The sequence below is a fragment of the Lytechinus variegatus genome, chromosome 8, assembly GCF_018143015.1.
Source record: "Lytechinus variegatus isolate NC3 chromosome 8, Lvar_3.0, whole genome shotgun sequence".
Classification (NCBI taxonomy): Eukaryota; Metazoa; Echinodermata; class Echinoidea; order Temnopleuroida; family Toxopneustidae; genus Lytechinus; species Lytechinus variegatus.
In genome coordinates, this window is record NC_054747.1 from 14,486,973 (window position 1) to 14,513,555 (window position 26,583).

The following is a 26,583-nucleotide window of genomic DNA, read 5'->3' on the forward strand; positions in this document are numbered from 1 at the left end:
TATTTATTTATTTATTCATTTATTTATTCATTTATTTATTTATTCATTTATTTATTTAATAAATCATTTTTTTTGCTTTTCATAATTTTTCTGGACCAAAATGAAGCCTTTATCTTTTATCTTTTATTTTATTTTCATTGATTTTCAAATTTATATAAGCACCCGCAGTAAAACAAAATCGTTCCCAGGGCCCTTGAACTAACATGACTAACTAAACATGCAGTTTGCAAATATCTACGTTTTATTATTTTGATCTTCTACTGGTACCGTAGAGGGCTTGCTTGCTGTAAAAATTTGCATTGCGGGAAATTTGGGAACTCGTGGGAATCCCAGGCCAGAGGCAAAGCCGAGAGAGTGATAACAAACGGTGGTAAGGTATTCTGATAATCTTTAAATGGAGTGTTTTTATTTAAACGAAGTATTTTTTTTTGCTAATCTAGATTGTGATCCTGGTGATCCTTATGTAACTAAAAAAGAGAGATGTGTTTTTGTTAAAGTATCATTCATGGAAACATTGATTAACGAATAACGGTGAAATTCCCAGACACAGTGCAGTCCCACTAACTGGATTTTGTGTAACTAATACCCTTTTCATAAACCCATCCTCCAATGAATAAGCCGCCTACAATTCAATAAAAATGACTTTCACAAACTCCGAAAATAATCTGCACTATTTTTACGAGCGCCTGTCCTGAAAAAGGCGGATAATCGTCATGACAACTGCACCCCGCCGATGCTGTTGTGTTGGAAAAGCGTGACCTTGTCCTTGCTGGCCTTGTGACCTAGTCTAGTCTTGAGCCTGAGGACGCAATGATGATGATTTTTTTAGATATGTCATATACTTCTTCATCAATGATGATGATTTTTTTAGATATGTCATATACTTCTTCATCAATGATGAAGAAGTATATGACATATCTAAAAAAATCATCATTACGTCCTCTAGACTACTTGTGACCGCACCGGCATGGCAATTATCCGCATTATTTGGAAATGCGTTCATAAAGTCAAACTCTTGTCCCGATGCTGCTATTATGCGGATAATAGTAGCATCAAAATAATGCGGATAACTCTGGCCCTCCTCCGATTTTACGACCAAATTATGCTGCTATTAGCCGCATAATTTATGAAAGGGGTATACTTCTGGCTCCGGCGCCGCGCCGCTCGAATTCGTCAACCAAACTGAATAGGCCTAGATTTATGAACCAAGTCCCTGCGTTTTTTTTTCGCTCTCATTTTGCTGCAAGATGAATTATATTTAACTTTAAGATGGATGGCATGATTGATGGGCAGTGCTGTTCAACGTGTTCAAGAAGGTTGATGTGTGATGATGTCAAATGAAAGTGTCAATGACTCGAATTAGAGTCGAAACTCACTCCTCATCCCCGACCTTTTGCCATACAGCAAAAGGTAGGAGATGGGACTAGAGGTATGTGAGGCATAGTCATAGACAAAATTCTTTATAGAATTGTAAAAGTAATTCGAGTGAAATATGAAAAGAATGAAAAGGGGCAAGGAACTCAAGTGATAAAACAGAACATTATTAAGTTCCAATTTTTTTTTTTTTTTAGTTTAATTCATCCCCTTGAAAGCCATAGAACAGATTTGTTTTGCATTCATTTTATGTGATAATTTAATTGTAAAAATTTTTAATTTCATTTGATTTTAATCCTTTAAGTTTGGATTTGAAATAAATAAAATTAACTTGAAACTTCACCACACTTCACCGCCAGCCCTCTTGAAAATTTGGATCTGCCCCTAAATAGGCCTTTGTGGTAAGAGATTTTTTAATCTTATTTATTTTTTTAATGAAAATCCTTTAGGTTTGGATTTTAAATTGCAAATTTTATCGATACGAAACAAAATTGCAAATTTGTCTTGATTGAGGCTATCGTGACTTCCTTAGAATGCATTGAAATCAAGTCTGTTTGTCGAAACCTCAGAGGTCAGTGGTCCAAACGGGTTGATAAGCCTCTATGGTTTTGTGAGATCTTTTTTCTTTTTCGATTTGTCACTGTGAAACACCATAGACGTAATGGAGGCAGCTGGATGAGGTTCACGTAGAGAAATCGGTGAGCTTCTATTCATTTTTTATATTGATGACTTAAATTGCTATTCCGTCAAAATAACAATTTGAATAAAGACATCTGTTCAAGTTTGCATTGATTCGCGATGCTTTTGTGGCAAGGGATGGGGGGAAAATGAGCAATGTATATTTTCACTATTGCACGGTATAGTGCCGAGAACAAGGTTATATTTATAACCTCGTTCGTAGGATGAGTGTCGAAACTAAACTCTAACGTTAAATTCCATTTTGGCATTTTGAAAATAAAAACATGGATAAGGTTTAGAATAATATATCTAGCCCTAATATAGAATATATGATGGGGGAGTGGAAATACCACATTATGGCTTTATTCCGTCAAATTCTGAGCAGGATCTAGTGCGTGTATTAAATTGTCCATAGACATCGGTTTATTTAGTCAGTAAAGGGTCTGTGAGTATAGACGAGTCGAACTATCAGCTGATAAACGTTAAAATACCCCTTCCAGTATCAGCGCTTCTCGCTAGCATAGCGGGAAGAGACTTGACTGGAGACACGAGGTGAGTTCGAGTCCCAACTTAGGTAAGGAACACTCCAACAGTAAAAAAATGATAGAACAATCTGAAGTGAACAGACCGGAAGTCTCAACAATCTTTTGTTATTTTTGATGGGGGTGCATATTGAACTCTTTCCTCCATTTTTTGTCTATTGACTCAGACATCGCTCACTTATTTATTTGTGCACTAAATACTCACTAGTTTGTCTCCAGATTCTCCTTTTTTAAACTTTGCTGAAAAAAAAAAAAAAGTTCCGACACAGGTGAGTGTTGAGTCGTGTGACAAGACAACGGTTATCACTTGTGTCTTGACAATGTAAATAGAAATTGACCTGGCCATGCTATGGCCATGGGCTGGCGGGAAATGAAATTTTATGACATTGCATTGTCATGTCGTTTGTCTTTAGTTTAGAATTAAAAACGACCTTTGCCACAGTGGCAAAGGTCATGCCACCGTCACAGAGTCCTCGGCCCAAATATACTGGTCTCTCGGATGTGCTTCTTGAATTGGCGCTACACAGTGACTGCCAAGGCAAGCCCACAATCACAATTTCTATTTCAAACAATGAAATATGGATTTTCATTTTGTTTTAAAGATCTATTCTAACCTGTTCAAGGATAAATATCAGGGATTCAAAGATTTATAAACGGTACATGTGCTAGATCCCCTGCATCGCTCACAGTCTTTATCTTCTTTGTTTGTTCTTAAAGGACAAGTCCACCCCAACAAAAAGCTGATTTGAATCAGATAGAGAAAAATCAAACAAGCATAACACTGAAAATTTCATCAAAATCAAATGTAAAATAAGATAGTTAAAACATTTTTAAGTTTTGCTTAATTTTTCAAAACAGTTATATGCACATCCTAGTCGGTATGCAAATGAGGGGACCGATGTCATCATCCAACCACTATTTCTTTTGTATTTTATTATATGAAATATTTTTATTTTCTCGTTGTCATGTGAGCAAAGTTTCATTCCTTTCTGAACACATGTAATTCCATTTTTTTAACCTTTTGTGGTTCGAGCAAGGGGGTCCTAATTGTCGAATTCGTAAAAATTGAAATATTGTATTCAAACAATAAAAAACAAGAAATAGTGAGTGACATCATCGACTCTCATTTGCATATCACTGAGTTGAGCATAGAACTTTTTTGTGAAAAATAAGCGAAACTTTGAAATTTCTTTCTTATTTTACATCCAATTTTGATGACACTTTCGGCGTTATTCATGTTTGATTTTTCTCTATTTATTCAAATAATTTTTTTTTCTGGGGTGGACTTGACCTTTAAGCCTTAAGGTTGGCTGAATTTGCTGCTTGCTCTTTCTCTCTAAAGTGGCTGCAGAAAAAACATAGTTTTCCAGATGGACTAAATTGTATTAGATCTGGGTATGTAGCATGAAACAATATTTGTAATCAATGATAACGTTTCACACAATCACAAACGGTCCCGTTTCACAAAGACTTACAGCTATTGTAACTTCGACGGAATCTTTGATTGAGATTGGCTGCTTAGCCCTGTTACCATGGTAGTTACCATATGAGCGAAGTTACAATAGTTACATGAATCAGGTCCCAGTTGTGCCTAATTGTACATTGGAAAGTATGTCGTCTGTAACAGGGCTCTAGAATTGTGATTAATCGCATTCATAATAATCTGTGTCGTATTTCAGGAGAACATCAGAATCTGCAATGGCCAATTCATCCTCTGAAGATTCCGATCAGGAGGTTCAGCAACTACCTGGGTATGCACTTCTTGTTTTTATCAAAACTTCATGACGAATAATAATAATAATAGTAATATTCTTATTATTCCTAATCAGCATATTGTTGTGTTAAAAAGTTCAAAACCTTGTAGAAAAACGACTAAAGGAATTTGAGGATGGCTCAGAAAACATTTGATGAATCTGAAAGCTTAATTTTGGAGTTATGAAATAAGTGGCGTTCTTTTTACGATCTAACATCAATGTAAATTGTAACTAGTCACTTTTTCTAGCTTACTTTAAGAAAAGTAGTTTATTATAATATGAAGAACCATCTCTTCCAAATTTTGTATCAAATTGATTTACAAGCAGATGGTCTATTTCTCAAGTTGGCTATCCCTATCATTCTCTGAATTCTCTGAATTTGGTCCAGTAACCATTTGTTCCAATTATTATATAGTCTAATGCTCACTCGGTTTTGGTCTAAAAGTGTGCACTGGTATACCGGTAACTTCACCTTGCCTGCTTATTATGTACTCTGTCAAATGTCGGTTCATCAGATCAAATAGACACGGTTAGACCAAGTGGGTATTGGATGAATGGGAATCGCCTAACTGAAAATTAAACCTGAATTTAAATGGCCTAAATGTCATTTAGAGTACTAGACCAAATAGTTTGTAGACAAACTAGGATGAGACCAAATGGGAAGTAGACAAAGCGGTTGGTCATAAAGTGACACTTCTTCCTGGGGCTACTTTACACAACTAAACTGCCTAAATCTGCCACATTGGATAAGCTTTAACATTGCCATGAGTGGGGATTTTATAGGGCTCTTTTGACCATTTCAGGGCAAAATTGCCCCTTGTCATTTTCCCCTCAAGTGTTTACCCTCTCCCACTACTTTATTTTCACTGTTGATGTTTCAGAAACCTTGAGGATGGCGATGCGAACACTATCAAGATCATGGTAGCTACGGACTGTCACATAGGATACATGGAGAAAGACAACATCCGACACAGTGACTCCATCAACACGTTTGAAGAGATTCTTCAGCTGGCTCGCAAAAACAAGGTAAGAGATGATAAAGCGTTTTAGAGGCGCTGATTATCTAGTCGTCTATCCAATGGCATACTATATATTAACTCAGCTATAGCTCCTGCTGCTAAAGACACTTGATGCACTCAAGGAATTAATCCTGCTATTCACGTCACCTGGGTTGAGTGCAGAACAATGTGGGAAAATTTCTTGCTTTCTTGCTGAAGGAAAACACACCATGGCTAGGAATGGAACTTGCGTCCCTCAGATTGAAAGACGAGAGTCATAATCACTAGACCTCGATGCCCCCACTTAGTACCTTGAGCAGTGAGTACTCTGTCGCCAGCTTTTTAAAGTTGCATTTATTATTATCATATCTGCATTGACTTCTCTGTTTTCAGGTTGACATGGTGTTACTTGGTGGAGACCTGTTTCATGAAAACAAACCTTCAAGGAAGTCCTTGCATGGGGTCATGACCCTCTTCAGGAAGTACTGCATGGGAGACAGACCGGTCCAGATTGAGTTTCTCAGCGATCAGAGCGTCAACTTTTCAGCCAGTCCGTAAGTATAGTTCTTGGCTAGCTAATTTGGGTGTTTCATAGTGGATGTGAAAAATTTGCACCCTTTTTGCGATGACAATCTTTTGTGTTAATCCTGTGACATTGGTAGGATCAATGATTCAAAGTGATTATAAACCCCATTTAAACAATTTTATATGCTTTCCCTGGGATCCCGGCTTGTAGATTTACAGATTCTTTCTTGCTTTGGGAATTGTTTCTTAATTGTTTCCTAGTTCAATATTTGTTGAATTTTTCATTCTCACTTGAAGTGTCTATTAACAAGTAACAAACTCCAGGGAAAAGTTTGTAATTTGATCATCATTTATCAAAAGTTAACCATTTTCAGCGTTAGCGATCTTCTCTCTTGTTTACGACTAGATTCCCCAATGTGAACTATGAAGATCCGAACCTGAACATTGACATGCCTGTCTTCTCTATACATGGAAACCATGATGATCCTGCTGGGGTGAGTTCACACAAACTAAAACAAAATGTTGAATTGACCAGTGTTATCACTAAACAGTGGTTGGCAGCAGTTAGAACTTTTAGAACTCTATCCAATATCACCAGCATGATTGACATTAAAGGTACATGCCAGTTGTGATAACGATATCAAAATGAGTTTCGTACAGAATCCAATGAAATGGCCACCTAAGTGTCTGTTTGTAGAAATAAACAATACGTGACAAAGGATTCTGGAAGAAACTGTGTAATTGCTGAGAAATTAGCAGATAAGCACAGGATTCGGGTCAAGCGTCAGTTTATGTAACTGTACCAGATCAGGATCCTCGGTGATATACTGTCAATTAATCCTGGTTTTACAGACTTTCTCATGAAATCAGTGTTTACTGCAACTACTGGCATTTCTCTTTAATCTCCTCTGAGTCAATGTAAATTATATGAAAATGACAAATGCATAAGCCCTGTAAATCAACTGTTTTTTCCCTTCCTGCATCCCTGTCAAGCAGGGGGGGCGGGGAATTACATAGGGGAGGGGGCAAGTTTGCTTCCAAAAGCCCTGATAAATGAAAAATAACCGTGGAAATTGCCTTAGGTTCCAATGTAAACTGTAATACAATGTAGTGAAATTGGACCGGTGAGCTAGAAATTAGCTCTGTAAAAAAGTTATTTTCTTCCCCTATGATGTTGGGGATCAGGTGCTACATAACTTTTTAGAAGCACTTGCCCAAAAATCTATTTCACTCACCCGATAAAATCCTTGAAAAAAAAAAGGTTTACCTCTTCAAGGGAAAGTTTTGCAGGTATTTAAACCATTGATCTTTTTCCCTCTTTTGACATGAACTGGTCTACCTTGATATTGCATTTCTTTTTCAATTCAGGCAAGTAGGTTTGGCTTTTACTTCAAAACACCTGCCCGACTGTAACTTTTACTTGCCCCGGGCAATCAGGCAAGTGCTTATGTAGCACCCTAGGGGATAGAGGTGGGGGGGGGGGGAATAGGGCGGATTTCACACCTGCCAATTTTCATAGTAAAATATATGAAATAATGCATTATGTAATTCGTCATTCATATTAATGTGTAAGTTAGACCTACAAAGTACCAAATGAAGCTAAAGATATTCTTACTTTCGCTGTAAATTCGCTTTGTATTGCTTTTAACAAGTTGTTAATGTATGAAGCAACGCACTGACATTGTATCCCCATCAGGGCCCTGTTGTACAAAGAGTTACGATTGATCTGATCAATCGCAACTATTGACGGCCAGCAACATCTATTATGCATGTTTGTTCAAAATATTTTCTTGCTGTGATGTATATTCATGCATTCATTGTTTACTTGAAAATTCACTGCACTTCTCTTTGCATATAAAGGACATTGTGCAAATTTTTCATAGAAAAAATTATGACACTAATGGATTTCCATAGAGTTACAATGGATCGAATCAATCGTAACTCTTTGTACAGCAGGGCCCAGGATATATATGCACATATATAACGCAAATCATTAAACAATCGTCTAAATCCATCTATTTTGGCCTCTATACATAAAGAATGAATAAATGAAAATAAAACCATCCTTTCCTTCTACTTGCTCTTACAGCTAGGTAATCTGTGTGCTTTGGACATGCTGAGTGTGTCGGGTTTGGTAAACTACTTTGGGAAGAGTACCTCACTGGAATCGGTAGAGATCTCACCCATCCTTCTTCAGAAAGGAACAACCAAACTAGCTATCTTTGGCTTGGGTAAGATTCTAATAATGATCAGGGCCTCGTAACAAAAAGCTTAGCAATGATAGTAGAACATATTTCTACGATTGATTGCTTTGACTACAGTGTTCAATCGATTGTGAAAATCAAAGCGCATGATGTTTCGGTACCCAGGGGAGTGTTTCATGAATGGATTTGTCAGATTTTTTATCTGACAGCAAGAATTACAGTAACAGTGCTTCTCAGCCAATCAGAATCAAAGAAATTGTCAGCTCTGACAAATCGTGGGCCAAAAAAATGCCGATGAAGCCTTCTCCAGAGCCCTGTAACATAAAATAATGCTTGTTATTAAATCTATATTTCCATTTATGCTCTATATTATACCGGGTTTTTTTTTCTGTTTCACGAAGTAGGAATGCCCTATACAGAGCTGCCAAGTAGTACGATTTTTCCGTATTTCATACGGAAATCAATTTAAAATACGGCAGTACGCTTTTTCATGATGAAATACGGGAAAAAACAAATTAGAGAAGAAAAGGTATTCCGTGTGTTGCTGCCCTCTACGTTCAATGAGTTATGCTTTCATCAAGGCTTTCCGATTAGAATTTTCGATATGCTCGCGAATCAATGCGGATGACAAGTTCCGAGCGCACGCATGTAGTTTACGTTTACAAGCGCAAAGCAGCGGCTCAAATCGCGATATTTTGCGACTGGTAAATACGTCTGTAAGGATGATGACGTCATCCAAGATGGCAACTTACGTTGACCGACGGAAGGATCGAAGATGACGATGTTTAATGTTTCGATCATAATTTGAAACGAATTAGCCGTAACTGCGGTCTACGGTACGATATTTCTGAATTTCATACATTTTTCCGTAAATATGGATGCAATTTCTTTTTCATAATGTGATATTTTATGATTTTATGTGCAAAAAACGATCGAAAAAAAACGGGTTTCCGTCGAATGTTAGATCTAATGTTACTGCTAATACGTTGTCTGTACGTACGGGCCTCCAAATTCTTCAGTCTATGTATGGGTGAATCAGCCAACGCAGTTCAGCGGAACAACCAAAATCTAGACTGAAGCTTTCGGTCTCGTGTGCGACGGTGTGGGGCACAAAATAATGTAAGAAGTGATCGAACTTTGCCATTATGCATGCATATTTATCTCATGGTAAAAATACGGATTTTTTGGTCAAAATACTGATTTTGGGGGATAAGAATACTGAAAATGCAAAATACAACTTGGCAGCTCTGCCTATAAAATTGTACTTGATTTGTATTGCTTTATATTACTTTGTATTATGTTTTGAATGGAAACGAAATAAAAAGAATTGAATTGTTAAGTGATGCAGCAAAAACATGTATTTTGGTTTGCATCATTTGCCTGTTCAATATGAGAGTGTATTCCAAAAGAGACCCAAATCTGATGAATATCCTACAGGCTCCGGTGCAAACTTGCTGTTCAATGTGAGACCGTATTCAACAGTGTAGTATGCATGTGCCGACACGTGACGTATACAACGCATACAACCATGAATGCAATGCAATGCGCAGCATAGAGCACAATAGAGCACGTCTTAATACATGTATACGCATTTCGATCATCGAATTTGATCTCATGTTGTGAGGCCATTTACTTGCTCAATCAAAATTTTCCCTCTATTTTTTCTGTGGGGGGGGGTAGGATAGATAATAATTGTATTGGATGGCTTTATTTCATGGAATACCAGACATATTCCGCTTTTTAGGGACAATATCCACTCGTATGTGATTTGGGAATATTTTCCCAAATTCTTGGAATATTCCTAGTCCTCTATTCTGAGCCGTCCAATATGATATGAATATTGTTTCCTCTGGAAACATTTACAGTTCTGTGATGTTATCCTGTAATTTCTTTTATCACTGTCTGTATTCCATTCTGTGTGATTATAATATATACAGTTTTTAAGCTACAAGTAATGTATGTAAATTCAGTGTCAAACAAATGTAATTGTAAAAAAAAAATTCCGAAATGCGGAAGGGGCTTTGCTGATAATTAGGTTAACATTTATTATTAAAATGTACATAAATGTAATTATTTTATTGTTATTTCATTTTCTATTATTATTAAATACTTCGGTTTCCATGGTTACAGGTTCCATACGAGATGAACGTCTTCATCGGATGTTTCTATCGGGGAAGATATCCATGCTGAGACCGAAGCAGAATGCAGACTCCTGGTTTAATATCTTTGTCATTCATCAAAACAGGTAATACTTTTATTACTAAATGCTGAGACAATCACTTTATTAACTTTCTTGTTTTTATCCTGGTGGATGTTTCATGAAGCGGTTTGTAAGTTCAGTTTTCAGTTCATTCATTTTCCATTAAAAGCTCAATCAAAATAAATACATACAAAATTCATAAATGAAAATCGGAAGGACCCCAAGAAAAGCAAAGCTTGCAAGGATGGGGCCCTGTACAATAATTTACAAAACAACTTTATGAACGACTGATGATACCTCTTTGTTGTAAATGATACACACCAGGTTTTCATTGGTGTTCAGGATCGCCAGTCGTTCGTAAAGTCACTCGTGACTTACAAACAGGTTTATGAGACACCAACCAGATTCTTAGGATTGCACATTTTGATTCATGTTGAGATTATTGTCTTAGTTTTTCTTGTTGAAATTCCCCTATTCCTCTTTGTTGTTAGTCACGATCTTCAAATTTCCTCCTCCTCTCTTCTCTATATCTGCATCTTCATCTTTACTGATGTGTTGTCTCAGTTGGTAGAGGATCCGCATACAACCGGGAGGTCGGGAGTTCGAGCCTTTGCTGTTAGATGGGAGTTGCTGCTACCCTGTTTGGCGTTCAAAGATTTAATGGATAGAGCAACATCAATCTAGTACTGCTCAGTGGCTGCCGGGCCCATGATCAATTGGGCAAAATTAATTTTTGGATGACATCAGTTTTAAACAATGAAGTATGGATTTTATTTTATTTTTTTCATTTTGTTTATCAACTTAATCTTACAGAGCAAAGCATGGAGAGCACAACTATATCCCTGAGCAGTTCCTCGACAATTTTATTTTTTCTCGTGCGTTCGCTTCTTCTTTCCCTTTTCCCCTTTTCGTGGTAATCATCATCTTCTCCTACTTTATTGGTTTAATCGGCAATGTGTATTTTCCATTACAGAGCGAAACATGGAGAACACAACTACATACCCGAGCAGTTCCTTGACAACTTTATTGACCTGGTTATTTGGGGTCACGAGCACGAATGCCTGATTGACCCCGTATGGAATGCATCACAGAATTTCTTCATCAGTCAACCTGGTAGTAGTATAGCCACATCATTATCGCCGGGTGAGGCAGTGCCAAAGTGAGTTCAAGCTTTCATTTTGTAATTTTCCTGTTGTTGAACTTATTGAAACTTTGTGTTGATATCCATATATTGAAATTTTGTGTTGACATCCATATCCTTGCCCTTCTCTTGTAAATATTCCCTGAAGTTCACCATGGCTGTTTTTTTTTTAGATTTGTAGTGTGAAGTATATTCTAGTTTATTCATATTCTTCTTGCAAAGTGGAAATCTCTTGGGAAGTAGCAGCCTCTCTCTTGAAAGTGGAGACTAAATTGTGGGTGCGTTGTGGTCTAGTGGTTCTGACTCTCGCCTTTGAAACAGAGGTTCGTGTGTTCGAATCGTAGCCATGGCGTGTTTTCCTTCAGCAAGAAATTTATCCACACTGTGCTGCACTCGACCCAGGTGAGGTGAATGGGTACCCGGCAGGATTAATTCCTTGCATGCAGGGCCTTGTATCCTCTGGCAAAAAATTATTAATATTATAATTTTGTTATCAAGGTAAAGGTAAAATAGTGCAGGTTAGTGTTAAGGCCATGGAATCATAAACACAGATCTGTATTTTCCTAGTTTCTGTGTTTATTATATTCTATTCCCTTTTTCGCACCCTCTCTACCTTTCCACCCAAAGACACGTAGGTCTCTTGCAGGTTCGCGGTAAGGCCATGAAGTGCACTAAGCTCAAGCTTGAGACCGTCCGTCCATTCTATCTAGAGGATATCACCCTCCAAGACACCACACTCGATCCAAACGATGTCAAGATCACAGAGAAAACTGTTGCATTCTGTACAGAAAAGGTAAATGGTGGCAGATGTAATGCCTTGGTTATTTTTGTATGCAGTGCCCCTCTGCAGCCTGTAAAAAAGGCAAATATTCTTGAAAGAGGTTTTGATTATACCATGGCAGAGCTGCCAAGTAGTACTGATTTTCCGTATTTAGTACTGAAAATAGAGAAGAATACTGATGGTTTCATGCAAAATACTGATTTCTAAAGTTTCAGTTTAAGTGTTGTCCTATGGTATTCCTGTGAAAATACTAATTTCCTCACCAAAATACTGATTTTCAGCCTTGAAAATACTGAAATGTTCTTGTTCAGGTTGGCAGCTCTGCCATGGTACAAAACCATGGTTTATGCAGATTTCTCCTATTATCCAATTAGGGGCCCTGTGCCAAAAGCATGCATTTACAATTGGACTTTTCTAGTGTAAGCAATGAAATAAGCGTAATTATGTGCACAAACCTGTATAAACCATGGTTTTATACCATGGTACATTTGATGCTCCTATTAATAACATTAGCCATTAATCTCTTCTGCCATCTACTGACCAAAACAAGCAACTCTGTGGAGTGAGTTTCTCAATGATGAAAATGTTTCATTGTTTTATGTGCAAATATATAGTTACCTGCTTTTGAAACGTCTATGTATCAGAAATTAGGGGCTATGCAACTCCTATTGATTTAGCATCATGAATTGCATACAGAATATCCAAGGTCAAGAATTTTTTTTTTAAACAGACCATAGAGTTTCTTTTGTCAGTGGGAGGCATCGTCATATTTGTCAATCTTCTTAGAGAGGCAAGCTCTGTGCAAATATACTTTTAACAGTCTCCAAAAGGTTTGGCAAATTTTCTAAAATTGTAAGACATATCCCATGGGCTTATCGAAAAGCTCTGCTTTTATTTAGGCTCCTCACTTTTTTTACATTTTGTAGTGTACCTTATGCTTAAAAAATTATGTTAGATACTTAATTTTATCATTGATACACTATGTTTATGACCACATTTGGTACGTATATTATGATATTTGTTTTAAAAGTGGAATCAAATGAAATGAAATGAAAAAATGCGATTGTATGATCGTTGCAAACGCAGACCATGATGTAGACAATTTCATACATTCACAATTTTTTTTTTTTTTAATCTTAGAAATATATGCAACAGTGCAATTGCATGGATTTGATGATATAGAGGATCCTTACCAAATAATAAATTATGATGGAGAGGATTTTACATGTTCCACTAAGAATCAAACTAGGTTTCTGTTTGTCTGTGGGCTGATAAAATCAAGTATCAGTTAGATTTCAACCTTGTTACTGACCTTCCAACTGTCCATGGCCCCATGATATAATAGTTACCATTATGGTAACTTTGCACTAGCGTACCTACAGGGGGGGGATGGTAGAGGGGGCAGACTGCCCCCCCCCCCCACTGACGAGTCGCTCCTTTTTTTTCCTTTTTTTTTCTTGTCTAATTTATCTTCTGGTACTAATCCTTTATTTGTGGTTGAAGACCTTTGTTGTTTCTTTTGCTTGTCGAATTTTTTGGCATACAAATTTGCCCCCCCCCCCCTGTTGAAAATCCTAGGTACGCCACTGTAACTTTGTCATTGGTGTCTTTCATGGAATCCTTGATTTTGATTGGCTGATCAGCCTTGTTACCATGGTAGTTATCAATCATTCGATGGCAAAGTTAATTTTATATTACCGGTAAGTACTGTATATGCAATGGGGCCGAGGTCTTAACTGGATCATCCAGATTTTCAGCTTTCAAAATGGCAAAAAATCTAGATGTCTACACTTCTAAATTTCTTGTAAGAAAAACAAATAGGAACAACGATAGAAATTCACAAGCCCAATGTCATTACACTACAGTATACTTCGAAATATTTTGCAACCTTCAATACATCACTTTTAAGTCTGAAAATTGTGTTTCCTTACTCTTTAAAGTTGGTAAAATCTTGGAGTTTCAGGGGGCAAGCTCTGCGCCTGGGCACACTGCGGGGGCCCTGGCTGGCAGTCTCCTGGCCCCCTGGCCTCCAGCTCAGAACTTCAGATTTTGTATTTCCACACATTTGTAGGTATGGTATTTGCTTATGTTTTCTACACAGGTTGAATCCTTGATACAAAAAGCAGCTGATGAGCACACAGGGAACAGAAAGCAGCCAGACCTCCCTCTCATTCGACTAAGGGTAAGCTGTGTCAATTGCACTTTGTAGTTTATAAAGTTATCCGATATAAGTAAAACTTCAAAGAATGCACACCTAATAATTATTATAGGCATTTATACAGTATACAAATAGCGAATAGGCATGAGTGCGATGGTGCGAGATTTGCATTCGGTGAAAGAAAGATGCTCTATTCAACGAGGCGTTAGCCGAGTTGAATAGAGCGTCTCTTTCTTTCACCGAATGCGAAATCTCGCACCATTGCACGAATAAGAATATTCGCTATTTGTGTTGTACATTGCCTCAGAATTTAGTGAAAATATGAAAAAAAAAGTTTATCCCTGTAGTAATCTATGAAAAGGGAGCAAAAATACTGTAAGGGAAAGGCAAAATCCCATAAGCGCACATGACCTTGGGCAGCATTGCCCATTTAACCAGCAGGCTTATACGTGTATTGCACCTTCATTTTAAAGTTGGTAAAATCTTGGAGTTTCAGGGGGCAAGCTCAATTGCTCTTTTTAGTTTAAAACACCCACACAGAGTATCTGTAAAATTGCGAAGAAATTCACACCTGATAATGTTCTTTGAAATGCACAATATATTTTGCTATACACAGTAGCATATTTTCATAGTAGCTGCACAATATTAATTCCTAAATTTTCTTTATATTTTTTTTCATTTTTTACACTGCCCTTTTATGTTTTTATTGCATGTTGTATGATTTTTGTTGCTATGAACGCACCACATACTCTGTGAGTGCCACCGTTGTTAAGGTGTATGTTAAAATAAAAAAAAAAGCTAATCTATTAATGCTCTTTTATTTAATATTACTTGATATTATTTAATATTATGATAATAGGTATTTAGATCATGCCATTTATCTAGAAATGGTCCATTCACCACACATGGGTTGAGTGCAGCAAACTGTGGATCAATTTATTGCTGAAGGAAATTAGCCATGGCTGGAATTCAAACCAACAGCCCTCTGTGGAGACTAATCTGCTGGGCCACAATCCTCCCTAGTTTTGTTGAAATATAAGGCAGAGATTCCCCATCCAGACATGCCCTTGGCTGGGCCACAATCCTCCCTAGTTTTGTTGAAATATAAGGCAGAGATTCCCCATCCAGAAATGCCCTTGGCTGTTACATCGTGTATGTTCTTCACTCATTGGTTTTAAATTTGAATGAAAATCCTATAGTCTTTTTACATCATCCTCCCAGTTTCAATGGGCATTGGGTTAACTTTCATGATATAATCTTTGAAAGCTGCTTTATTCTAGATTTCCCAAGGTTTTATAGATTTTTGTTGATAATTGAATTGGCAAGTTCTCAGTACCTTGATATCCACCCTAACAATGCAATATTTGAGAGTCATCAGTTTGAAATTTCTTTGTTCATAATCTTTAGTCTGAATGACTGTTTTCTCCGCAGGTGGACTACAGCGGGGGATTCGATACATTCAATGTGAATCGGTTTGGTCAGAAGTTTGTTGGTCGGGTGGCAAACACCAAGGATCTTATCCGCTTTACAAAGAGAAGGGTACAACTCAAGAAAGAAGGTGAGCTGGATTTTTTGTTGTTGTATATATAGATCCTGAGATAAGGATGGTCAGATGGATGTGCAGGGTATCAGTTTGCGAGAGAAAGAGAAACAAAGACTTCCTGCAGTCAATGGACCTGGTAAACGATAGGGCAGGTGATGAGAAAGAGTAGGCTGAGTTGGTATGCTCGTGTGGCTAGGAGAGAAGAGACCCAATGGGCCCGAATTCACAAAGGTGGTTTTGAAAACCAACGGTTGAGTCCATAGTTAATGCAGATTTCATGTTTAAATTACGCTTATTTTACCACTTATATTAAGAGATGTCCAGTGCTGATGCGTGCTTTTGTCACAGTGCGCCAAATTGACGCCTGTTGCCTTGGTTATCCACACTATTTTATTCATAAGTCCACTGTTTGAAGAGTGGACTATTTACTCAAAACAGTGGACTCATGAATGAAATAGCGTATTTAACCATGGTAACGGGCGTCAATTTGGTGCACTGTGACAAAAGCATGCAGCAGCACTGGGCATTTTTCATACACGCGCCAATACACACTAAATTAAGTGTAATTTATGCAGGAATCTACATAAACCATGGATTCAACCGTTGGTTTTCAAGGCCACCTTTGTGAATTCGGGCCAATGGCTCTCGAGAATTCTGATTTTTTTCCGTTGCTTGGGGAAATCTCAGTAGCTGTGGGAAATCTGTGTCGGATACCTCCTGTGGAGGAGCCGTGGTCTAGTGGTTCTGACTCTCCCCTTGTAAACAAAGGGTCGTGTGTTCGAATCCCACCGCGGTCTGGCGTCCTTTGGCAAGTCGTTAATCCACACTTTGCCACTCTCGACCCAGGTGCTAAATGGGTACCCGGTAGGATGTGGAAGTCATTGTAGCTTGTCCAGTATCGTGTGCTCCTCACTGGCAACTGACTGGAATACTCCCCAGGGAGTGGAGGATGTGCACACATTGTGTGCGGGAATGACTGATTGAATCCGATGACCGCTGTAAAGCGCTTAGAAACGTCATTCCGATGTATTAAGCGCTATATAAAAGCATATTATTATTACCTCACAAGACATGAGGGAAACTGTCAGAGAAGACAAAAAGGTGTGAAATATTAATCACATTTAACCCAAATGACAGGACAGTATTGACGAGAGCCACCAAGAAAATGAGAAACAAAGACCTCCTGCAATTCATGGGGCAACCGAACAAAGTAGGAAAAAGAGACTTTAAATGCTGCTGTTGATGGTGTTATACAGGTATTGTGGTTAGGATGTAATCTTTATCATTGTCATTAGTAGCATCTCAATTATTTTCATCATCATCGTGAGGAGGAGCAGGGATGTATTGCAGTTGAGGCCGATACTTCCAAATCAGGATACCTCCTGGAGAAAACCTTTCATAGGATTTGTACATGTGACTCGGCCCGAGGCCAAATTCAAGGCCGGTAAGATGTGGTCTTGAGGCCGGCTTTGACTTTATACCTGAGGAGGGAAGGTGAGAAGTTGGAAGAGGGGGGGGGGGAAAAGGAGGATGAGAAAGAGGCAGAAGGGGGAGGGGGATGTCTCTATTATTGTGTTTCTTGCTTTTTTTATCATTGCTCTGTGTGAAATTGTGCTCTGGTGAGTTGGGGGAAACCCCGGTGTAGTGGTCCACCTGCATTCCCCCAACCAGTTATATTGGGAGGAGAGACCTGCGGGTCACAGTTCTGTGTGCGCGCCCTTCTTGGCGACCCAGATTGGCTGGCTCCTCCAAAATTGCTCCTTTGAATGTCTTTGAAAGATAATGTCGCTATACAAATGCTGTGCATCATCATTGTCATCCTGTTTTGTCCCACAGTAACCATAGTAACAGCACTTCTAAGCAAATCAGAGTCAAGGAAAGTTGTCAGACAACAAATGTTGATGAATTGCTCACCAGAATTCTCCCCTATCTTGGTAAAAAAAAATTGACATGTCACAAAGATTGCGGGAGGGGGGGGGAAGTCTATTAAATAATTTCATATGTACATGTAATATCCATTAAAAGTGATGAATTATTTATGATGAAGTTGAGACAGCTAACCAAAATAAAAGTTTCATGTTATGTCTATGAACAATTAGTTAGGGCTGTTATAATAACAATTACTTTATCTAAGCACTCCACAGTAATGTAGCATAATCACCCTGGCTATAGCAGAGGAGGTGCTATGTGCACTGCGTTTCAACTAAAATGTAACTAAATGTTACTTTCACTTTTATTGTAGATACCAAACCTGGAGAAGACTTGGGCGAGTTCCTCAAGCCAGAAGCCCTGGAAACAGAAAGAGTTGAAGACCTTGTCCGGAAGTATTTCTCAGAAACAGAAGAGGTAAAATTACCCTTAAAATAAGTAGTCCTAATGATATTTTTTCACTTATTGGCAATGCAAAGATCATGATTCAAATCCCTGGTAAAGCATCAGTGATCCTCTGGAAAGGCATTTCACATCTATGTGCTCAACTTTAGGTGAATTCTTGGAAGGTTTATTCCATTGATTTAATACTTATTTAAATATTCAGAACAGTTCCTAAGAGAGAAATATGATCTATTAGACAGGGAGTTCGGGGCAAGGAACATTGTTTCATTAAAATAGAAATAATATGTTTTTTATAATATAATATGCTGGTTTTGTGTAATGTTAATAGATGAATTGTATAGAGATATATACTTTGAGAACCTTTTTAGTGTAATGTTTAAAGGGGAATGAAACCTTTGGAACAAGTAGGCTTGTGTCGAAACAGAAAAATCAAAGAATAAGAACAAAGAAAGTTTGAGAAAAATAGGACAAATAATGAGAAAGTTATGAGCATTTGAATATTGCAATCTCTAATGCTATGGAGATCCTCCCATTGGCAACGCGACAAGGATGTGTGATGTCACTGATGAACAACTTTCCCTTTGATGGACTATGAAATACCCTGAAAATGTGTCTTTTTGCTTTTTCGTATGGTGATACAAACTCTTTATCCATGATGTATTCTTTAAAACTGTATTACATGCCCTCCTATAGAAAGAATACATGTTCTACTGATAGATGTAATAAAAGAGGCAATTTAAGTGAAATATATACTAAAGTAATGGGGAGAGTTGTTCAAGAGTGACATCACACATGTTTGTCGCATTGTCAATGTGAGGATCTCCATAGCATTAGTGATTGCAATATTCAACTTTCTTCTTACTTGTCCGATTTTTCTCAAACTTTCGTTGATCTGTTTCTTTGATTTTTCTGTTTTCAAACAAGCTATCTTGATCCAAAGGTTTCATTCTCCTTTAAGTAAGGTTTCATGCCAACTAAATGATGTTAACTATATTCCTTATGCAGATTGCTCTGTATTAATGTTTTTTTATCATCTTTCATCGGGCAAGAAACTTTCAAAAGAAAAAACCCATAATTTTACCCATGCTATAAGAGGTCAATTATTGATTTGAATATGTATCGAATATGTTTTAGGGCTCAACATGAAGATTGTTAACCATAATTTTTCTGTATTTTGTATTCATATTTATTTATATATTTTATTTGTAACTTTGTGTCTCACTGTAATTGTACATATAAGTGTTTGTTTTTTAAATTGAGAAGGATCCAATATGTGTGGATTTTGATCAATAAATTTTGAAACTTGAAAAAACTTGAACCCATCTTTCATTTGCTCGTAGTAAAAGTAGCTAGAACTGTTGTCAGAAAGGGTGTGGGCCAAGCCCTTGTGGAATACATATTTATATATCTTTGATCTTTGCTTATATAAAGTCAGAGCAGCTTCAACTGTTGTCAGAGAAGGATTTAGGCCAAGCCGTCCGGGAATACGTATTTATATACATGTATCTTTGATCTTTGTTTATATGTAGTCAAAACAGCTGGAACTGTTGTCGGAGAAGGGTTTGGGCCAAGCCGTCCGGGAATATGTGGACAAGGAAGAGAAGGAAGCTATCCAAGCCCTCGTTAAACACCAGCTGACGCAAACACAGGGTCAACTCAAGACCAGGAGAACAACGGAAGATCACATCGACGACGAGGTAGGGATTTATGATCGGGGGATGTTTGATGTAGATTTAATTGAATTAAAGATTACATTTGTAGGTATTGATCACACCTTTATGAATATCATAGTAAATCCATCCCCATGTGTGTCCATTTCTGATCATCTAGGAAACCTTAATCTGTCCTTGCGTTTAAAGGTCAAGTCCACCCCAAAAAACAGTTGATTTAAATAAATAGAGAAAAATCAAACATGAATAACACTGAAAACTTCATCACAATCAGATGTAAAATAAAAAATTATGACATTTTGAAGTTTTACCTATTTTTCACAGAACAGTTCTATGCTGAACTCTGTGATATGCAAATGAGAGTCGATGATGTTACTCATTTACTAACTATTTCTTTTGTTTTTTATTGTTTGAATAATACAATATTTCAATTTTTACAAATTTGACAATTATGACCTCCTTGCCTGAACCACAAAATGTTAAAATAATGGAATTCCATGTGTTCAGAGAGGAATGAAACTTCGTTTCACATGACAATGACGAGAAAATAAAAATATTTCATATATTTCATTTATGTGGAGGATCCGTGGTGTAGTGGTTCTGACTCTCGCCTTGTAAACAGAGGGTCGTGTGTTCGAATCCCACAGCGGTCTGGCGTCCTTTGGCAAGGCGTTAATCCACACTTTGTCACTCTCGACCCAGGTGCTAAATGGGTACCCGGTAGGATGTGAAAGTCATTGTAGCTTGTCCAGTATTGTGTGTGCCTCACAGGCGACTGACTGGAATACTCCCCAGGGAGTGGAGGATGTGCACACATTGTGTGCGGGAATGACTGATTGAATCCGATGACCAGGGTAATAATATATCTGTAAAGCGCTTAGAAACGTTGTTCCGATGGATTAAGCGCTATATAAAAGCGGATTATTATTATTATTATTAATAAGATACAAAAGAAATAGTGAGTGGGTGATGTCATCAGCCTTGATTTCCATACCGACCAGGACGTGCATATACCTGTTCTGAGAAATTAAGTGAAACTTAAAAATATAATAACTTTCTTATTTTACATCTGATTTTGATGAAATTTTCAGTGTTGTGCTTATTTGAATTTTCTCTTTCTATTCAAATCAGCTTTTTGTTGGGGTGGACTTGTCTTTTAACCCATTTATTGGAGATAATCACCTCTGAACAACAAGCACTCCTTACGCGTTCTAACAAATTCTTCTTTCTGTTTGTAATTGTTTTAAAGTGACTTCGGATCACCGTGGAATATTGGCTGCATCGCTCCACATGCTGTGTTAAGGTCTTACAAAATAAAGCTCAAGATTATTCAAGTTTTGACAAAATTACGTAGACTCATTAGGAATGTTTGTTAGCCATGATAGGGTTCCCACTGTCATGGAAAATCCTGGAAAAAATTGTGGTCATGGAAAATCAGGGAAAAGTCAGGGAATTTTGAAAATTTGTGAAAAGTCATGGAATTGTGATGAAGATACTTTTGAATTTTGGGTGTTGGTGAAACGAAAATGGTACCCTCGTCAGAAACAGCCCATATACAAATGATATTAGATGTACATGTCATGAGAAAGATAGTGGGTGGAATGGATGGCTGTGAGGGGAGGTGGAGGCCATCGTAACATGTCTGATTTTGGAAACCGTGCCAGAAAGGAAGTCATTAAAAGCAGCAATTCAGTCTGGGAAAAGTCATGTAATTTTGTTTTCAAATTTCTGTGGGAACCCTGCTTGAATAATATTGCTGCTTGATGATTTGATTGTGGCCATACCTCTTTTTTTTTTGCTCACTTCAAAGATTATGTATTCAACGTTTCATCAAGATACCGAGACCCTTTGCCAGTATTTGCCATTATTCAGAGCTGATACATAATGTTGCTTGTGATTGTATTTTTTTTCCCCTAGCTGCATCGATTTAAAGAGGAGAGAAGACAAATGAGTGAAGCAGACGTCACCAATGAAGTCAAAGCAGTAAGTGAGATCGTTTATTTTCAATTCAAAAGTTATTGGAAGTGGATGATGCACACGAAATACATGACTTCTAGCTTTTGGCTACAATGGGTGATTTCAAGTTCAGTGTTGACCTTTTGGTGTTGGTGTTAGGTCAATTTTTACATGATTATAACACCAAACATAAAATGAAGTTGGTCCCGAGAAGTCACTCACTAGTTGTTTAGATGTCAATAATGTGATCTGGAACAGTTTTACAAATTCTGAGTAAGTTTTGGAGCAAGGGGAAGCAATCAAAATTTCAACACCAACACCAAGGCCAACACCGGACTTGAAATCACCCAATATTAAAATAGAGTTTAAAAAATGCATTCTTTGGTAAGTTACATCTTTAGATGTGCAGGGGCTGGGGGGGGGGGAAGGAAGGGATGGCTGGGTGGGCTTCAGCCCCTCCCCCACATTTTTTCCAAAACAGTGTACAAAACATAAAAATTACCATCTTATTGTGATTTTTTGCATGGTTAGCCCCCCACCCCACTTTCAAAAGCCTTCCACGGCCCGTGGTGTGCATAGATTTGCAATGATGCGGGATGGAGTTTGGAGAGGGAGGGGGAATGGTGGATGCAAAATACCTATTTGAAAGGCGGCTCTTAGTTGTATTTTACCATTTTTGTATGAGGCAATTTTGATTCTAGGTATTCCTCTCAGTCTAATGTACATGTACCGGTATTTGGCCACAGGTTTTTTTGTTCCTCCGCCCCCACAATAAATAACCCCAATGGTTGTAGTTTGTTTGTGTCCTGCATGTTGCAACAGTTATTTGAACAATTATTGTCATAATCATTACTTTTTTATTAAATCTCACCAACCTTAGGCCATTGATGAAGATCGAAGTCAGAGACCGGATGCCTACTCCCAGGACTACGGCGGAGACAGTGACGACGATAGCATGGTGACGGGCAATGGAGACGCCTCGTCCAGAGGGCGTGGCAGGGGGAGGAGCGGGAGAGGAAAAGGAGCAGCTGGCAGCTCCGCCACAAGAGGTATGAAGCAAAAGCAAGCTGTGGAAATGGGGGGGGGATAGCAAAAAAGTTACGAGGGGGGTATGGGCAATTTAGCACCCGAAATGCTCATCAGAGCATTGGAAATCCCCATTCATGTCTGTGTTAAAGCTCATTGAATGTTGCAGGTTTAGACAGTAACTTGTGAAAAGTAGTCCCCGAATTATTTTTTTTAAGTTGCCTGCATAATAGGATAGTGTAGTGGATAAAAAGGGACGTTGGGAATAACCTCTTTGTGCTTACAAGGAGGGTGCAGGAGGAAGTCGGGGCAACTGTCTGCACCACAAGAGGTATGACTCAAATTGCCCTGTGAAGATGAGGGGAATAGTTATGCACAATACTAGTACTAAAGAACAATGGGGATGACTCCTTTGTCACTACCAGGGAGTAACGGGGCGGGCGGAAGACAAAACACTTGACGGTTATTTTGAAACGTAGGTTTTATTAATCATATGACTGATAATTAGAAAGAGAACAACAGCAAATCAGCATCAATGGCAATTTAAGCAGAGGGAAAATATCAAGTTCATGTCTGATATTGAATGATACTTTTCTACATTTTTGTGGGAGTTATCATCATCATTCATGTTACATGTTTATGCAAAACTTGGGCACAGGTAGAGGAAGCAGAGGTGGCAGGGGTAGCAGAGGAGGAAGGGGTCAAAGTTCATCGAGTCGAGGGTCGGCAGCTTCCAAACAGAGCCTCCTGATGACATCCTTTGCAAACGCACCTTTATCAAGCAACAGGACCAAGCCGGGAGCCATTGCCTTTGAGGTGAGATTGAGATGAAGGTACAAGGACGATGGTGATGATTATGATGATTCTGTCTTATTTTGATGATAATGAGGAATGATGATACCCTTACAAAGGACCCGTCTACTATTTTCTATTTCATTGGCATGCGACCAATTCTGTACAAAAATTTCATGTCATACTTAAACGTTGCAATTGTGAACAGCAATATAATAGACAGGTTTTCTTTCCTTCTTTCTGTCTTTTTTGTTTTGCTTTGTCTTCCTTGTCTTGTCTAATAATCTGTGTGTCCCTGTTCTTTGTAACGTTCTCCGTTTTCGTCCTTGTCTAGTTTCTGTAACTCTCTCCGAGCTCAGCTCTATTCTTTCTATAACACTATTAAGCTATCAATGATCACGGATTAGTTATTTGTTAAGGGCCTATCCACAACAATTTTTTGCTTTACTTTAGGTCCATCCACTTAGAATCTGCATTTATATTGTAATTATGCATACTATTTCGGAATGAGTTGTATGTTTTTTGTTGTATTTTGATTGATTTGTGTAAAATAAAATGAAATGAAATGATTGTGAAGATGATGACAATACTGATTACGATAGTAATGAAAATAATGATGAAGAAGATGATGATGGTGATGATAATGATAATGATGATGATGATGACGATGATGATGAAGAAGATGATGATGAGAAGGAGAAAGTGGACGAGGAATGATTATTATTGTGAAGGTGATGACAACACTGATTACGATAGTGATGGCAATGATGATAATGATGATTTTTCTCCTAGGATGATGATGACGATGATATGGATTCCATGCCAGTGTCAAGAAACAATAAAACAGCTAAAAGGAAAACAACGTAAGTGTCTTTTGTGCAAACCCGTCTGTTAGGAACTTTTCTCATTTTTCTTCTTTGTCTTCATTTTGTTTAATAGGATATCTTGTACCCTTCATTCATAAACTCTAAAAACAACCAGAAATATTTTGTAAATTCTGATTTATGATTTTTTTTTTCCTTTATTTCGAAAAAAAAATTGCCTGGAGGCATACTGTAACATCTTGTTTCTTTTCAAGTCTTGTATGAAATTTTGGGAAATAGATAATCATTCTAGTTGGTATTTGTTTTGAAAAATGTTAAATCCTGGGTAATGCGTCAGAGACTGTATGAGTAGTTCTTAGACTTGAGCTGGCGCTGTTTGAATTGCGACAAATTCCAAATATTTTGACACGTTAAAAATTCAAATGTAAGGATCATTTAAAGATCTACATAGAAATATTTTTCTTGATGTATTATTTGTTTTATTATTTAATGGATACTTCTTTTTTGTTTGCTTGCTAGGTCAAACAAAGTGATCGAAATCAGTGACTCCTCAGAGGTAAGAATGAACTCTAGAAACACTTTTCACAAATTTGGATTTCAAACGGTTGATTGCCAATCTGCCATCGCATCTCTTTGAATTAAATGTAACGGTTTACCTCAGATGATTTATATGTTATGTTTTTATGGTTCCATGATATTTGCTGTGGCGACAATTACTCCGATGGAAAATCTGATCTGAATGCTAAAGCCAAACATAAAACCTAACCTCCAAACCTAAATAACTCCTAATTATTTTCTTTATATTATTCCGGGCCAAACACTTACAATCCTAACTCTAACCCTATATCCTCTGAGATATCAAGACCGGAGCAAATGACATTGACTCCTTGCCAGAACGAATTTCATGTCACTGTTTTTATACATGTATGTGTTGTAGAGGTCGAGTGAAGTAGATCACACTTCAATTTCTTTATTTTCTGCTTCTTGTTCTGTTGTTCATCTTCTTATTCCCCTCTCCCTCCTCCCCCTTCTTCATCTCCTCCCTTTTCTCCTTCTTCTTCTTCTTCTCCATTTACTCCTTCTCTTTTTTTCTCCTTCTTCTTCTCCTCCTACTTCTTGCTCCTCTCTCTCTTTCCCCTTCTCTTTCTCCTCCTCCTTCTTCACATTCTTTATTCTTCTTCATTTTCTTCTTCTTCTTCACATTCTTCACAGTTGTCCTTTTTGTGTGAATTCAAACTCATTTGAATGTGTTGTAATTTTAATTACAGAATGACAGTGATGACCCGTTCAGTGCAATGAGCTCGTCCAACCGGAGTCAAGCTAAGAGAGGCAGACTGTACTAAGATCTCAACACAGCAAACCCATTCATGCCCATGGACTGAGAATGCAAAGATAGGACATGTTACCAGTCTTAGCACTGCAGTTTGAATGATGGAAATATGCACTTTAAGAATTATATGGACTGAGAATGCTAAGATACAACATCTTACAAATCTGTTAAATTAGTGCAGGAGTCAAGCCAAGAGAGGCAGACGGTACTAACATTTCAACACTACCAAACCATTCATGCCTATTGACCGAGAATGCAAAGATCTGGTATCTAACCAGTCTTTTTATAGGAGTCAAGCAAAGAGGGAGAGACCGTACTAACATCTCAGTACTAAAACCCATTCTTGTCTATGGTCTGAGAATGCAAAGATGGGACATTGTACCAGACTGTTAGCGCTGCTCTTTGCCTTGCACTTTACACAGTGCCTCAGCAAAAGTGCATCTCTGAAGCAATATGTGATTGCCCTTGCAGACCCCCATTTTTTGAGGCACTGTATAATTTCAGAACTACTTGTAGAAAGGCATCCTTTGGCACTTTTGAAATGACAACCTTGAAATGCACTGTAGTCGATCTATATCTATGAATCATAATCTGGCATCTATGACATAACTGCCAACATAGATTTAGAGTTAGACAAATACATATTGTACTTCACCAACAATTTTTTTGTATACAAGTGGCTTTTACCATTCCAGGTATGAGCTTTTATTTGGAAAATTGCCGCTTGGTCTACACCCACTTTGTCGTCTTTCC

General features: G+C 37.8%; 1 protein-coding gene across 3 annotated transcripts; it reads left to right on the forward strand.

The window, feature by feature from the left end:
* The first annotated feature begins 298 nt into the window (after positions 1 to 298).
* LOC121420030 (double-strand break repair protein MRE11-like) lies at positions 299 to 26,583 on the forward strand. Of its 3 annotated transcripts, none has more exons than XM_041614555.1 (19): positions 299 to 370; positions 4,274 to 4,345; positions 5,230 to 5,374; positions 5,740 to 5,900; positions 6,278 to 6,365; positions 7,961 to 8,102; positions 10,206 to 10,320; positions 11,249 to 11,434; positions 12,044 to 12,209; positions 14,299 to 14,379; positions 15,787 to 15,913; positions 18,141 to 18,244; positions 19,762 to 19,929; positions 21,820 to 21,885; positions 22,739 to 22,907; positions 23,543 to 23,700; positions 24,469 to 24,539; positions 25,020 to 25,056; positions 25,769 to 26,583. In XM_041614555.1, the coding sequence occupies exons 2-19, from the start codon at positions 4,293 to 4,295 to the stop codon at positions 25,841 to 25,843; spliced, it is 2,112 nt and encodes a 703-aa protein (XP_041470489.1). In that variant the 5' UTR covers positions 299 to 370; positions 4,274 to 4,292; the 3' UTR covers positions 25,844 to 26,583. The 3 variants fall into 3 exon arrangements, with proteins under 3 accessions (XP_041470489.1, XP_041470490.1, XP_041470491.1); XM_041614556.1 differs by having other exon boundaries at positions 306 to 375; XM_041614557.1 differs by lacking the exon at positions 299 to 370 and adding an exon at positions 1,993 to 2,072.